The sequence below is a fragment of the Rhinolophus hipposideros genome (genome assembly GCF_964194185.1).
Source record: "Rhinolophus hipposideros genome assembly, chromosome: 8".
NCBI lineage: Eukaryota > Metazoa > Chordata > Mammalia > Chiroptera > Rhinolophidae > Rhinolophus > Rhinolophus hipposideros.
In genome coordinates, this window is record NC_138054.1 from 84,544,241 (window position 1) to 84,559,277 (window position 15,037).

General features: G+C 50.0%; 1 protein-coding gene and 1 pseudogene across 4 annotated transcripts in view; one reads left to right on the forward strand and one right to left on the reverse strand.

Moving 5' to 3' along the window:
• The window catches only part of PADI2 (peptidyl arginine deiminase 2), a 51,098-nt gene that overhangs the window by 23,298 nt on the left and 12,763 nt on the right, over positions 1–15,037 (forward strand). For all 3 annotated transcript variants that reach the window (XM_081056545.1, XM_081056546.1, XM_081056547.1), the window contains 7 exons: positions 5,271–5,449; positions 6,607–6,710; positions 7,846–7,957; positions 8,497–8,604; positions 10,890–11,041; positions 13,052–13,196; positions 14,548–14,641. In XM_081056545.1, the coding sequence (XP_080912671.1) occupies positions 5,271–5,449; positions 6,607–6,710; positions 7,846–7,957; positions 8,497–8,604; positions 10,890–11,041; positions 13,052–13,196; positions 14,548–14,641 (894 nt within the window). The remainder of the gene's footprint in view (positions 1–5,270; positions 5,450–6,606; positions 6,711–7,845; positions 7,958–8,496; positions 8,605–10,889; positions 11,042–13,051; positions 13,197–14,547; positions 14,642–15,037) is intronic.
• Positions 787–1,144, reverse strand: LOC308500936 (10 kDa heat shock protein, mitochondrial-like; annotated as a pseudogene). Its single transcript has one exon. The product of its transcript is annotated as a 10 kDa heat shock protein, mitochondrial-like (transcript).

Consider the following 15,037-nt stretch of genomic DNA (forward strand, 5'->3'; position numbering starts at 1 on the left):
GCGGGAACCAGCTTGGAGGAGCAGAAAGAAGATCAGAGCAAGGGGGTGTGTTGGAGTCAAGGTCAGCAAACTGGGTGGGGGCGGGGCATGCAGAGAAGGCTTAGCTTGTATTCTGAGGGCTGTGGAAAGCCATTAAAAGGTTGCAAGCAAGGGACTGTCAAGATCTAATGTAAGTGTTAAAATGTTCTCTAAGCAAAACAGTTGACTTTGCAATTTGCCATGGGTGCAGGGTGGGGCTTCCCCTGTGGGCCCAGGGTGTCTGGGCGCCCAGGGTGTCCGCCCTAGCTCTGGGGCCCATCTCTAACAGGGCCCTGGACGCTCACCTCAGGGAGTGATTTAGCCAGGACAGCAATGGACAGCTGCCACCTGAAGCCAGCTGGTCCTCCTTCTGATCCACCCTGGGCTCGGGCAGTGACCTCACACAGATTGGAATGTCCCCAGAGTCAGGCAGGCTCTGCTGCCCCAGGGGGCTGGAGATGGTGGTGTTTGCCCTTGTCCAGGCCAAGGTTATCACGGGGCGGGGGGCAGGGCTGCCAGCAGGGGTGGGAGGGTACAGGCAAGAACTCCACCTGGGCTTCTTGACCATGGCACTGAATTGTGACATGTGACCTGTTGCTAATAGTGACACCTGGATATAGTCCAGAGGGTTCTTTTTAGGGGGAGGGGAGAGAAAGATTTATATCCATACAGTGGAAATAAATTTTAAGAGATACTGGATGTCATTGCTTTGGATATCATTAGTTTATTACAAAAGAGAGACATGGAAATTATTTGCATGATAAGATTTCACAACATCAGTGGAATGGGCAGCTTCACGTGGTGCCATGTCAATGGTGATTTATTTCCGCATACATACTTCCCAAGAATGTCACCATCTCTAAATAAGAAATAACCCTTGCCGTCTAGAACTGCTTTGGTGCCTCCATATTCTGGAAGAACTTTATCTCCAACTTTCACGCTAACTCGCTGGATCTATCTACCCTTTAGAGCCTGGTCCAACAGCTACTACTGTTACTTACAACAGTTTTCCTTGAGATTTCTCTGGAAACATAATGCCTCCCTTGGTTACCATTTCTGCAGCACTTCTTTCAACTAATACTGGGTCAAAGGCGGGGAGAAACTTTCTAAATGCCTGTCCTGCCATGACTCCACAGTAGCAGTTCCTACTCTGCCCTCGCGGTGGCTGCAAGGACTCCAAAGGGTTCTTTTTTTTTTTTTTTTTTAATTGGGGAAGGGGAACAGGACTTTAGTGGGGAACAGTGTGTACTTCCAGAACTTTCTTCCAAGTCAAGTTGTTGTCCTTTCAATCTTAGTTGTGGAGGGCACAGCTCAGCTCCAGGTCCTGTTGCCATTGTTAATTGCAGGGGGCGCAGCCCACCATCCCTTGTGGGAGTCGAACCCGGCAACCTTGTGGTTGAGAGGACGCGCTCCAACCAACTGAGCCATCTGGGAGCTCAGCGGCAGTTCAGCTCAAGGTGCCGTGTTCAATCTTAGTTGCAGGGGGAGGAGCCCACCATGCCTTGCGGGACTCGAGGAGTTGTACTGGCCACCTTGTTGTTGAGAACCCACTGGTCCATGTGGGAATCTAACCAGCAGCCTTCGGAGTTAGGAGCACGGAGCTCTAACTGCCTGAGCCACCAGGCTGGCCCCAGAGGGTTCTTTTTATTGTTGGGAGTGGATTGAGGTCTGGCCTGTAATCACATCCCTCCCCTTCATTTGCCATCGGAGATGGGTCCTGAGCAAACAAGAAAAAGAGGAACCCCTACTGCAGGAGCGGTCCTCAGCCTGTCTTCTCTGGGCTGTTGTCCTGCTGGTGGGGTGGGGGGAGGCGGAGCGGGGTGCATTACTGATGTAGCAATGACCCCAGAATGGTCAGTTTCCCAGAAAATGTAGAATCCTGATTGAATGCTCTGCGTCACACTAAAGAACAGGATGAAGCAGAATCAATCTGTAGCACAGTTTTCTTCTGTGCAATTATTTTGGGGTTTTGTCAAAATCCAAATACACCTGTGGAGAAGAATGTATTATGTTACAAGAATGTCATGTGTCCTCTGTGTCTCCCAAGGGCAGGGGGCTGGACGAGAGGCCAAGGGACCCCTAGAAGTAGTTCTGGAGCCCAGGAGGTTCAAATCCTGGATCTGGGCACGTGTCCTCACAAGCCCATGCCTTGGGTTCATCTGAGACGTGACGTGGGGAAATGAGAGACCTGACTGTCCCACTGGTGAAGGGGATTAAAGAGGGACGTGTGTCAGACACTCAGCACAGTTGCCAGCCCGTGGAACGCTCTCTATAGATGGTGGGCTCATTTTTATGATTAGTTTGCTTTTGTTGGGCTTATTTTTATGATTATTAATTACAATCATTGAATGGACAGAAGTTTCCAGTGCTGTTAGGAAGACCCAGGTGTCTCTGCTCCAGCTTCAGCTTCTGCCCCAGGACCCCAAAGTTGGTGCCTGACCTCTACAGGGATCAGCCTGTCCCGGGGGCCCAGGACTTTCCTGGATTTTCAGCACTGAAAATCTTTCATCCAGGAATCCCCTCAGGCTCAGGCAAAACAGGACGAATGGTTACAATTTCCTATCACGGAGTCTCCTTGGGAGGTGGAATGGCTCCAAAGTGACCAGAAGGTTTATGCCAAACCAAACCACATGCCTGCCCAGGGCGAGTGTCCAGGGCTAAGGAGAGGTCAGGGTGGCCAGCAGGCCCAGCCCCAGGCACGTGGGCTGCTCAATAGAGGGGTATTGTTGGTTCCTGCAGGGAGAGCCAGGCATACCCAGGCGGGCCTGCACCAGCTGGGGACGGGGGACAGGGGAAGGAGGCTCCTCGGGACAGTGGCTAGATTGTTCCCACTGAGGAATCAATCTGCCTGGAGCTGGCCCAAGCCACCAGAAAGAGAGACACATATCCATTGCAGGCTACGGGAAGAAAACTGCATGCAGATGGGCAAGATCATATCCTTCCACCTAGCTCAGCTCCCCTGGCCAGACCCCTGCCTTCTCCAGGCCCTGGTGGAGCCCCCGGCTGCCCGGAGCGCTGGGAAAGCTTTGGAGCTTTCTGCAAAGACAAGTCAGAGTCTAGGCCTGCGATCTTTTTCCTTGAGTGTCAGTTCAAGTGCAGCCTGGGGTATGTGGGTGTGGGAGGGTCTGAGTGCCTAGGGGAGAGCTTTTAAATTACCCATGCAGATCCTTCTGGGTCTACTTAGTGATTGGGACACAGGGCACATGCTGCCTTTTCTGACTGAGAAGAACTTCACCTTCTGTGTCAGGCTGTGTAGTGTGCTTTGGAACATCTAGTGCCCGAGTACACATGCCTCGCTTCTTGGGACCACTCAAGGGAAGGTAACCTGAGGTATTATTTCTTTGCCTTTTGTTCATAAGCCATTCGATGAAAAGGTCAGGAGTTTTGCAGTAGGGGTGTGCTGACTCATTCACAGGCTGTCATGGTAGTAATACCAAAAGGTCCCCGTTGTGTTACTGGTTATCCAGCTTGGTTACCAGTGGTTGCCAAGTTTACCAAAGTTACTAATGTTATGTCATTTTGTCTTGCAATGACCCTGTGGCGTAGGTATTATTACTCTCCCCTCCCATTTAACAGATGAGTAAACTGAGGCTCAGGGAGGTTAAGTGAATTCTCTGAGGTTTTATAGCTTGTAAAGCAAGAGTGGTATTTGAGCCCAGGACTCTGGAAGCCATAACCACTCAGGTAACCAGCCCTCAGTAAGTTATATGACTATAAGGTCTAGTTGAGCACACGGTCCTGCATGAGGGACTATCCTGAGCCTGGGCTTTGGTGGTTCCTCCATTCATTTTGCACATTTTAATCCACTACCCATTTGTGCCAGAACTATTCTGGTTCCATGTTCTAACCCTTGCGCGATTGGTTATTCACCGTTACTGTTGTTGGCAGTAGTACTAAGCTGAGCCTGATTCTGCCCTTCCAGCTCTGCAGGGCATAAAGAAACTCCTGGAACTGCATAGGGTCCTACCTTCATGCCTTTGCCAATGCAAGTATTTCCTCTCCTCACTGCACCCCACCTCTGCCACCCGAAAGGACATCTCAAAGTCTGCCCTCTGCTCAAACGCTTCCTACCCTGCCTCCTTCCCCTGTATTCCCCACGCCCGTAACCCTACAGGACCTCTCACCGTGTAGCTCCGTCAGGATGCTTCCCAGCTCCGCGCTATCTTATAATAGGCTGAACGCTGCTTGTAGACAGATAGAGATGGTGCTTCTTAGCCATCTCTGTCTCCCCCGAAGTCCTTGCCCATGCAGGTCACAGAGTAGTAAATTCAACACATTGCTCTGAATTGGCCTGAAAATTCTCCTACAGGGAGTGGTGTGGGAGCCATCGGTTCATTCAGTACACATTTACCACACTCCACCACTTGCTGGGCCGGCACTGGGTCCAGCTGGGTGTGTCTCTGCCCCCACAGGTGGCAGCCTCGGGGCCAACAACTAAACACTAAGAGCCTACCCAGTTAGAAAGGCTGTGATGGGGAAGGACGGGGGTTGCAGAAGCTCCAAACAGAGTCCCTGGCTTGGTCTCTGGGGGACCTAGGCACGGTTCCCAGAAGCGACACAAATCAAGGCTTGAAAAAAGGAGGGAGATGACTGTTCCAAGCAGTGTGAGCAGCACTAGGAAGAGCTGGGAGATGTCAGAGGGACCGGAGTGCTAGAGAAACCTGCCTTTCCTCCCAGCCACAAAAATGTGGCTCTCACACAAAGACCCCGCGTGGGTCTTTACGTCAATATGGCTTCCATTATGTGGAGGGGAATTTGGGGTACAAATGGACACATTGGTGTGTAATTTATATAAAGGGGAAGGGAGCTTGGGGTTCAGAGTTAGATGTGCACTTGAGTCCTAGCTCAGCCACTTACTGGCTCTGTGACCTCGAGCAAGCCACTTCTCCTTTCTGAGAACTGGTTCCCTCATTTATAAAACAGGAACCTTCATCTTTCCTCGACACCACCAGCTGCTCAGTCATCCTCTGCCATCACTGCGTGTGTGCTATTCCTGGAAGAGTCGGCTCATTTCATAGACGAGGAAGCCAGAAGCCAGAGAGGTTGTCTGGTTCGCCGCCATATCGCTAACACACAGCAGTGCTGGGACGATGACCAGGCCACGGCCCTTCTGGTGGCACTTTCTGCTTGTGCTTTTCTCTCTTCATCTGGAGGACAAGTTGCTCTGCCATCTTGTCCACCATCAGTGACCCCACCCCACTGACCGCTTCCTGGTGGGAATAGGGGCGTGACATTGGTCCTTCTTCCTCCAGACCCGTTCTTCGGCCAACGTTACATCCATATCCTGGGCCGGCAGAAGCTGTACCACGTGGTCAAGTACACGGGTGGCTCTGCAGAGCTGCTGTTCTTCGTGGAAGGCCTACGTTTCCCCGACGAGGGCTTCTCAGGCCTGGTTTCCATCCATGTCAGCCTGCTGGAGTACATGGTTGAGGTGAGGGCTCCAGGCCTCCACCACGAGGGGCTGCCCCTGGGGGCCAGGTAGGGTTCCTTCCAGAAGGCCACTCCCAGGAGCCCCCACAATGCTCCACTCCCCTCAAAGCATCAGCGGGGTATCCGGGCTTGGAGACCTAGAAGCCCCCACCACCCACATTCAGGTGAGGTTGGGTCTACCTTAGATTTATGAGGACAGGTTCTGGAATCAGACTGCCGGGTTCGAGCCCATGAGACACTGGGCAAGTGAATTGACTCCCTGTGCCTTAGTTTCCCCATCTGTAAAACGAAAACCACAAAAGCTCCTGCTTCCCGAGATGATTGTGAGCATCCAAACTTGTAAGAACTCATTCCAAAGCACCCTTAAGTCCCTGGGAAAAGGGAAAGGTAGAAAACGTACAGCTAACAGCACAGGGGGCGGGGGGGGCGGGGGGCTTCTGCTCCCAGTAGTACCTGCAGCACTCTGGCCAGCAGGTCTCGCCAACTGGCTCCTCCAGGGGCACCAGCAGCAACTCAAAGGGCAGACCCGGACAAGAAAGGCCAGCGCTGCCCACAGTCCCACCCACCATCCTCCCTGCCAAAGGCAGGGGCCAGTTTCCTGTAGCTTTTCAAAGCCAGTCTGTGTAAAGGAACCCTGGAATCATATTTCATTTTCCCTTATGTTCCAGGCACGCTTCCTGATCCTTTTCCTTAAAGAACAATCTGGACTTAGCAAAATATCCCCAAACAACGTTAAAAAAAGAAAAGGGCAAGTTGCCCAGAGCAAAAACAGAAGAGAGCCCGGGGTTGGCTCAGCCATCATGAGGGTCGATTTCAGGAAGAGAACTTTGATGGGGCAAGATCAGACAGTGGTTAAGAGTGTGGGCTCAGTAGCCAGGCTGCCTGGGTTTCAATCCAGGCTCTACCACCGACTAACAATGGTTAGGTAAGAGTTCTGTGACTCAGAGCTCTGACTCAGTTTCCCCATCTGTAAAACAGGGATTATAATGTATCTATCCCCTGGGGTAAAGCAGAAATGAATTGGTGCATATAAAAACACCACAGGATCTAGGACAAAGTGTCAATAAATGTACTGTTGTTATCAGTTTCACCTACTTTGTCAGTGAAAAGCACTCTGATAAGACTTTTTGATCCCTTCCCCTTCTCTCCCACACCCAGGAGATTCCTCTGACACCCATCTTCACGGACACTGTGGTATTCCGGATTGCTCCGTGGATCATGACCCCCAACACCCTGCCTCCCGTGTCGGTGTATGTGTGCTGGTAAGCAGTGGCCGTGGCACATAGGGGCAGTGTGGCAGAGCAGCGAACGCTGGGGCTCCAAGGGCAGGCAGACCTGAGATCAGATCCTGCCTCTGTCACTTACTAGATGCGTGACCTTGAGCAGCTCACTTGGCCTCTCTGTGCCTCCATTTCTCTGAAATGCTGACCTCACAGAGTCACTGGGAGAGGATTCAATGAGATGAAGTAGGCAAAGTGTTCATCCACGGTTTTGGCAGAGTTTGTGTGCTCTAAAAATCATTGTTACCATTTCTTATTCTTGACCCATACTATGGAGTTTGGAACCTCCTATGCATTGGATATTCATCTCATTCATTCAGCAATTTTTTTTTTTTTAAGATTTTATTGGGGAAGGGGAACAGGACTTTATTGGGGGAACAGCGTGTACTTCCAGGATTTTTATTCCAAGTCAAGTTGTTGTCCTTTCAATCTTAGTTGTGGAGGGTGCCATTCAGCTTCAAGTTGTTGTCCTTTCAGTCTTAGTTGTGGAGGGCGCAGCTCAGCTCCAGGTCCGTTGCTGTTGCTAGTTGCAGGGGGCGCAGCCCACCATCCCTTGCAGGAGTCGAACCGGCAAACTTGTGGTTGAGAGCCCACTGGCCCATGTGGGAATCGAACTGGCAGCCTTCGGAGTTAGGAGCACGGAGCTCTAACCGCCTGAGCCACTGGGCCGGCCCCCATTCAGCAATTTTTTATTGAGCACCTATTATGTGCTAGACAGCTGCAGCCAGATGAGAAGTGAGGGAAAGGAATGCCAGCAGGTAGATGGTGGCCACACCGAAAGGACTCCTGGGATCCTGAGCCATCCCCTGCCTCTATGCCAGGCAGAGCTCCTCTCTGGAAACAGGGGGAGGGAATCAGAGATGTAGGGCTTTGGGGCAGTGGGGGTGAGAGTTCCCCTCCTTGTTTTATTTGTCCATGACCTTGGCAAACACCACATGAGTGGGTGAGTTTGCTCGGCCCTTGACACCGGCGGCCTTTGCAAAGGTGACTTTGAACCCAGATGTGGCCTCATCTGCCCAGTGCAGCCCAGAGGTGCCAGCTGCTGTTGCTATGTAGGCTGGCCCTCGTCCCGCCTCACCCTTCCTCCGGGCCTCTTCCTCTTCCCTAATCTTCTCAGCATGAAAGACAATTACCTGTTCCTGAAAGAGGTGAAGAACCTGGTCGAGAAAACCAACTGCGAACTGAAGGTCTGCTTCCAGTACATAAACCGAGGCGACCGCTGGATCCAGGTGAGAAACCCCACACTGGGAAGGATGTGGCCCAGGGCTCAGGCAAAAAGAGTTCACTTACCGTCAATACCCTGGGAACCAGCAGTTCCATGTGTGGGCATTCTGCTGTCAGCTCATACGTGCACATGCACCCAGAGACATAAATGTATAAGGCAATTCACAGCAGTGTTGCTTCTTAGAGTAGCAAAAGACTGTAAAACAACCCTAATGTCCATCCACAGGGGACTGGGTCAACATATGATGGGACAGCCTTACTATGGAGCACTATATAACAGCTACAAAGAAGCCAATCTATAAATACAGAATGCACTTCAAATTAAGGTAGTACTTGCAGGAAAATGTATACAGGATGTTACCAATCAGGTTTTTAAAAATGGGATCAATATGAGTACAGACATGCTTGGGATGTACAGAGACTGCTGTGGAAGGATGAGTGAGACTCACAGCCACCATTTAATGTGGGAGAATTGGGGTGGCTGGCCGGTATTCACAGGCAGCCCTCTGGGCACATCTGATGACTCTTCTTGGTGTCCCCGCAGGATGAAATTGAGTTTGGCTACATTGAGGCCCCCCACAAAGGCTTCCCTGTGGTGCTAGACTCCCCCCGAGATGGAAACCTGAAGGACTTTCCAGTGAAGCAGCTCCTGGTGAGATGCTGAGGGCCACCTGGGGGCGGGGGTGGGTGGTGCAAGCCTGGGGACTCTTACAGGACAGAGTAATCAGGAGACCTTGGGCACCCTTAACAAATTAGTCTGTTGCCCAGAGACTTCATCTTCTCATCTGCAAAATGGGTCCATTGGGATGGTGACGTCTAAGGTTTTTTCCTGCTCTGATAACTGATGCTTTTCCAAAACATGGAGCGTGTTCTCATAGGAACTATAGGAAACAGGCAGGGCAGGGGCTCTGACTCCTGCCACTGCCGTACCTCCAACTTACAGCAAAATAAGTTTCAAAGAGGAAAATTATAGTTAAGCAATTATCAAAAAGTCATGATTCCAGCTTCAAAGCTCATTAAAGCTGTGGTTTGCAGAGTGTGTGCTTTTTAAAGCAATCTGACCCCTCCCCCCAAATTCTGGAGGCCATTTCCATTCTTCTTTGATGCCCTCCGTGAGTCTCAAGTCATGAGAGCTACTGAGGCGACACCTTGCCAAGTTCACACCTGCCTCTTAAGAACATTCACTAACCTAGTCCCCTCATCACAGGGAGATGGTGGAGCCCATGGTGTGGCCACCAAGCTCTGGAATGTCAGGCAGACCTGGTCTTGAGTCCCAGTTCCACCCTTTAGCATCAATGTGACCTTGGGCAAGCAACTCAACCTCCTCAGGCCTCAACTTACTTATCTGTAAAATGGGGATAGAAACGGTATCCATCTCACAAGATCATTGTGAAGATCAAAGGCATTCTATGAGGCATCTGTGCTGCGCCTGATATAATGACCACTGTTAGCTATTGGGATGATGACCGTAGCCCTCGCCACTGTTCTCAGTGAGGACTGTCCACTTCCTCCAACAATGTGAGGAGTAGAATCCAACAGGCCACTAGCAGCGGCTGCCACAGTCATGAGAACCAAGGCCTCCCAGATCCTGCCCTCTGCTTCCAAGGCCCTGGGCTGCGTTGTTCCCGGAGGCCTGTGCCAAGTCCGGCTTTGTGCTGCATGCCTGCCTGCCTGTGCGGTGCTGTAAAACCCCAGCTGCCCCAGCCTCCTGCAAATCGCATCTTGCTATCTGAGGCTCCCAGGCGAGGAAGCGCTAATCTGCAGCCATCCGCCCGCCTGGCACAGCTGTCCCTAGAGCCTCTCAGCTGGGCACAGACTTTTTTTAACAAGGATTTTTGTCAAGCAAGTTTAGTCGCAATCCCAGTGCAAGTTCCCAAGCAAAGCCCCTACTTATTTTTTACCAAAAACAAAAAATCATCCAAGGAACCTTAAAATTCAGGGAGTCACTGGCATTATATCAACTGGGGATCACTGGGATTATGCCAACTCCAGTCTGTTGGATCTCTGTGCTAAGGACTGAGGCAACATCTGGGCTCAGTGAACAAATACGGTTGGTTAGGAATAGGTTGGAATGTCATATAGGTTACATATCCGCCATTCCTACACGTACCAGTCAGCTTACACTAGGGACGGCTACGGTAACTACCCCCAAATCTCAATGCCTAACAACAGCAGAGGTCCATTTCTTGCTCACACTTGGTTTATCTGCAGCTCAGCTTCCTTATGCCTTCCTCACTCTAGAGCCCAGACTGCAGGAGCTGCCCCAGTCTGGGATATGCCACCCTCCTAGCGCGAGAAGAGGAGAAAGAGAGTTGGCATACACAATGGATCTTATGGCTTCTGCTCTGAACTGGCATGGGTCACTTGTGCTCACATTTCATTGGCCAAAGCAAGTCACATGACCAAGTCTGATACTGGGCAAGGAAGTATATTCCTCCTACAGAAGATACTAGAAGTCACACAGCAGTAGCTCAAAATGCAAAATCTTACTGGGAAGGGGGTAGCAAGTGTCTGGGAACAACGATACAATCTACCATCCTGCCTCAGGTCACCTAATCTGACACTTCTTTGACAAATGGGGAAACGGAAGGTCAGAGAAATGAAGAGATGAGCGGGGATATCCATAGCACAAAATGAGGACTAATCCTGAAATCACCGATGTGTCTCTGTTTGGGAAGTAGTTAGAGGCACATGTCGAGATTCAGATGCGTACACACTCATGCACACTCAGACCAACGTGCTTACAAACTCAGCCTCCCTATGCCAGGCTCTGCTCTTTGGTGGGAATAAGAAGACCATGGGCGACCCCCCTAGAATCTAAGTGTCCACAGTGCCAAACCAAAAGTGGTCAAAATGTGGTCATTGGAAGGTGGCTAGGTTGGGGCTAAGAACTCCTGGTAGCAGCGGACTAATGACGAGTGTATCCCCCCTGCCTAGGGCCCAGATTTCGGCTACGTGACCCGGGAGCCCCTCTTTGAGCCTGTCACCAGCCTTGATTCCTTTGGGAACCTGGAGGTCAGTCCTCCAGTGACCGTGAACGGCAAGACATACCCTCTGGGCCGGATCCTCATCGGGAGCAGCTTTCCTCTGTAAGAGAAGCCAGGGTGGGGCTGGGGGCAGGGGGTGGGGTGGTTACTGTCCCTTTAGGAGTGGCCTGGGTTGCTCATACCTAGAGCAATTGGCTGGGAGAATCAGCTCCTCCCATGACTCTCAGATAAGATACAGACACTCATGGAAAGGAAACCAAATTAGCCTTTACATCTTAGTATAAATCAGGACTGAATATAAAACTAAATAAATAACCCTCTTTCCAAAATGGGAGAGTATATAATGAGATTTTAAAAGGGAGGGAAGGGATGAAGGAGTCCAGAGAAGGAATACTGAAAGAGGATGAGTGGGAGCTCACCAACAGATCCTTGGGAGTGGGTGCCCATACACAAAACAGGCATGAGAAGGCATAGTCCTGCCCCAAAGCATGAGTCCCTGCCTTCGTGACCTGTCCACAACACCCTAATTCCATCCCCAGATGACCTACCAGTCAATGAAAAGGCACAGTCTTCCTTAGTCAGGGCAGTCGCTGGGGAGAGAGTACTGTGGGTCCTCACTTCACAAAAGGGCTTTTAGGAACCTGCACACATAGGAGCAGCCACGATTGGGGCTGAGCTACGTGACGTGCTCATCGATTCAGCAGGTATTTCCCAAGCACCAGCCAAGGGCCGAGCCCTGCATCAGGTATGGGGTTCCAAACATGAAGGCCCAGCCCCCACGTTCGACAAGATGATGGAGATCACAGGCATGAAACAAGGGGGTGTCCACTGATAGAAAGAATGATAGGGAGCTGGGGGAACCCAAGGAAGGATCCCTAACTCCTGTGGGGAGTTCAGGGAGGGATTCTTGAGACAAATATATATTGAGGACCTTCTCTGTGCCAGGCATTGTTCTGGACCCTGGGGATCGAGCAGTGAGCAAAACAAAGTTCCAGCTCTCAGGGGGTTTTCAATTAGGGTGGCGGAGGTACAGAAAATAAACATGGAAGCAAGAAAATACATAAGATACTTCCGGGTGCTAATACCATGTTTCCCCGAAAATAGGACCTAGGCAGACCATCAGCTCTAATGCGTCTTTTGGAGCAAAAATTAATATAAGACCTGGTCTTATTTTGCTATAAGACCGAGGCTTTAATATAATATAACATAACATAGCATAACATGACATAACATAACATAACATAATATAATGCCAGGTCTTATATTAATTTTTGCTCCAAAAGATGCATTAGAGCTGATGGTCAGGCTAGGTCTTATTTTCAGGGAAACACGGTATGTACAATGAAGAAGATAAAATAGGGTGGTGGGGCAGGGGTGCTTTAACTTTTGTGGTTTTGAGGAAGTGACTTTGGAACGGAGGCTTGAATGATGAGAAGGAGGCAGTCAGAAGATCGAAGGAAAAGAGTGTTCCTAATAGAAATAACAGCAAGCAAGGGCAAAGCCTTGAGGTGGTAACAAGTTTAGCAGGTGGCTGGAGCAAACAGAACAAGGAGGAAGGAAAGGAGATGAGGTAGGAAGGCCAGGTAGGGGCCAGATCACAGAGGAATTTCTTGTCCACTATAAAGACCTTGGGTTATATTCTGAGGACAATGGGGAGATTGAAGACATCAGAGGGTCTAGAAATCAGGAAGGGCTTCCTGGATGAGGTGTCACTTGAATTGATTAAAGAGGAAGTTGAGTAGAAGTTAATGTAGCAAATAGGCACATGGGCTATGGCAGATTTTGGAACCAGGCCTATGCCCTAGCCGCCTCCAGCAATCCAAGCACAGAAGCTTCTCAAACCCACTGGCACCCTTGGAGGCTGAAGGCTGGGCTTCATGCCATTCACACAGGCCACGGCTACAGCTAACATCTGCCTCTTTCCGCTTGGGCTCAAACGCCTTCCTGCCTGTCCCAGGGTCTGTCAGCCCTGTGCCTCAGGCTCCTTCCTGTGATTTCTCTCCTAATGCCACACTGGGTTCAGGCTGGGTTCCAGAGGCCACAGGTCCTCTGGTGAGATAGGCACAGTGGGCAACCTTCTGAAAAGCTGCCTCCTCCTCAACCCTGCTCCAGGTCCGGTGGCCGGAGGATGACCAAGGTGGTGCGGGACTTCCTGCAGGCCCAGCAGGTGCAGGCACCTGTGGAGCTCTACTCGGACTGGCTGACCGTGGGCCACGTGGACGAGTTTATGACCTTCATCCCCATCCCGGGCACAACGGTGAGCTGGCTCCTAGGCTGGACTGAATAGGATAGTGGAAAACCCATTCACTATCAGCTCTTGTCAGCAGAGGGTGGGATCTGGAGGAAATGGACCGCATAAAGGAAGAAGGAAGTAGGCTGAAGCGGGTGTGTATGTCATCGCTGTAGCAGGTCAATTTTGAACCCAATATATCCAAAATGTTAGTTTTTTTTTTTTTTATGAATTAAGAGATTTAATTATTCCACATATGTTTCTGACATGTCTGTTCTTTGGAAGGAGGTCAGAAGTATTTGTAAACTGTTAGCAAAAAAGAAAAATACGATCAAATATATGGTGATGGAAGGAGAACTGACTCTGGGTGGTGAACACACAATGGGATTTATAGACGATGTAATACAGAATTGTACACCTGAAATCTATGTAAATTTACTAACAATTGTCACCCCAATAAATTTAATTAAAAAAAGAAAAAGAAAAATACTACTTAAACGAACACAAGGAATTTACTGAGTTATGTGTCTATTTGTTGTAGTACAGTTGTTTTTCACGTATCCTAGCTTCTGTAGTTCATGATATAGAAATATATTGTTCTTTGTCAACAGGCTCTACTGTTAAATTTGTGACATGGTTGTATACTGTACATGCTAAAAACCCTTTATTTTTTCCTTGGATTGAAGATAAATGAATATTCTTTTGTTAACACTCTACAGATGATTCAAAGTCATAATACACTTTAATTTGCTTCATATTTGATTATGCTATTGTTGTTGGTTTAAGACTTTCAAAATGTTAGTATTTTAACATGTAACCAATACAAAAATTAATGAGGATTTTACATTTTTTTTTCATACTTTAACTTGTTTTCATCCTTTTTCATAAGTTTTTAAAATCTGGTGTACCAGTACCTCTCAATTCAGACTAGCCACAATTCAAGTGTCTACTAATCACACAGGGCTAGTGGCTACTGTACTGGCCATAACGTCCTAGAGAGCATCGGGTATGGGCCTCTGGGCTCTGGAAAGAGGTTCTTTCACTTTCTGAAGTGAAAGGAATGGCTGCAACCTCCTACCCTGGGAGTTTTGTGCAAACGGCCTGGTCTGTCCGCCACGTGGCGAAGCTCTTCCCCTTTGTCCAAAGCCACCTTTGACTCGGTTTTGTCTCGATGGCGTTGCTGAGGTGGAGGAATTTCTATAGCTGGAAGGGTGAGAAATATTCCTCTGAAACCCTGCCAGGCAGCCTTTGCGTCTCCGCGTGGGGAGGCTTGAGATGATATGCAGACAGGGCTCTGGGTCCCCAGGGCAGGGGCTCCCTCATGCTCCTTGGCCACTACCCGTCTGCTGACACTGTCCCTCTGGATGGTCTCTTGCAGGAATTCCGGATGCTCATGGCGAGCACCTCAGCCTGCTACAAGCTCTTCCGAGAGAAGCAGAAGGAAGGTCATGGGGAGGCCATCATGTTCAAAGGTGCGTGCCCACAGGGCCCTGGCAGAAAACGGGCCTGAGCCCCCAGAGACACTCAGGAGCATGGGGCAGATGAACACTGTGAGCACCCAGCTCTATATTCCTGGTGTCTGGCCCGCTCCGGGGCTGTCAGCATGTGGGAAGCAGCCCCAGCTTCTTGTGACCCTTGCTATGGCTGCTGGACCCTCGAGCTGCCCACTCTTCCTTAGCGTTGTCCACAGTGTCACGTGCTTCTTCAGGACCTAGTGTGCACTTTCAATGGCACCAGACCCAGAGGAGAGTTACATGGTTCAAAACTTACATACAATCTGCCTTCAAGGAGCTTGTGTTTTAGAAAGGGAGAGAAAGAAATATACATCATGCAGTTTAGGGACAGGAAGGAAAGTAGGAGTCCACAGA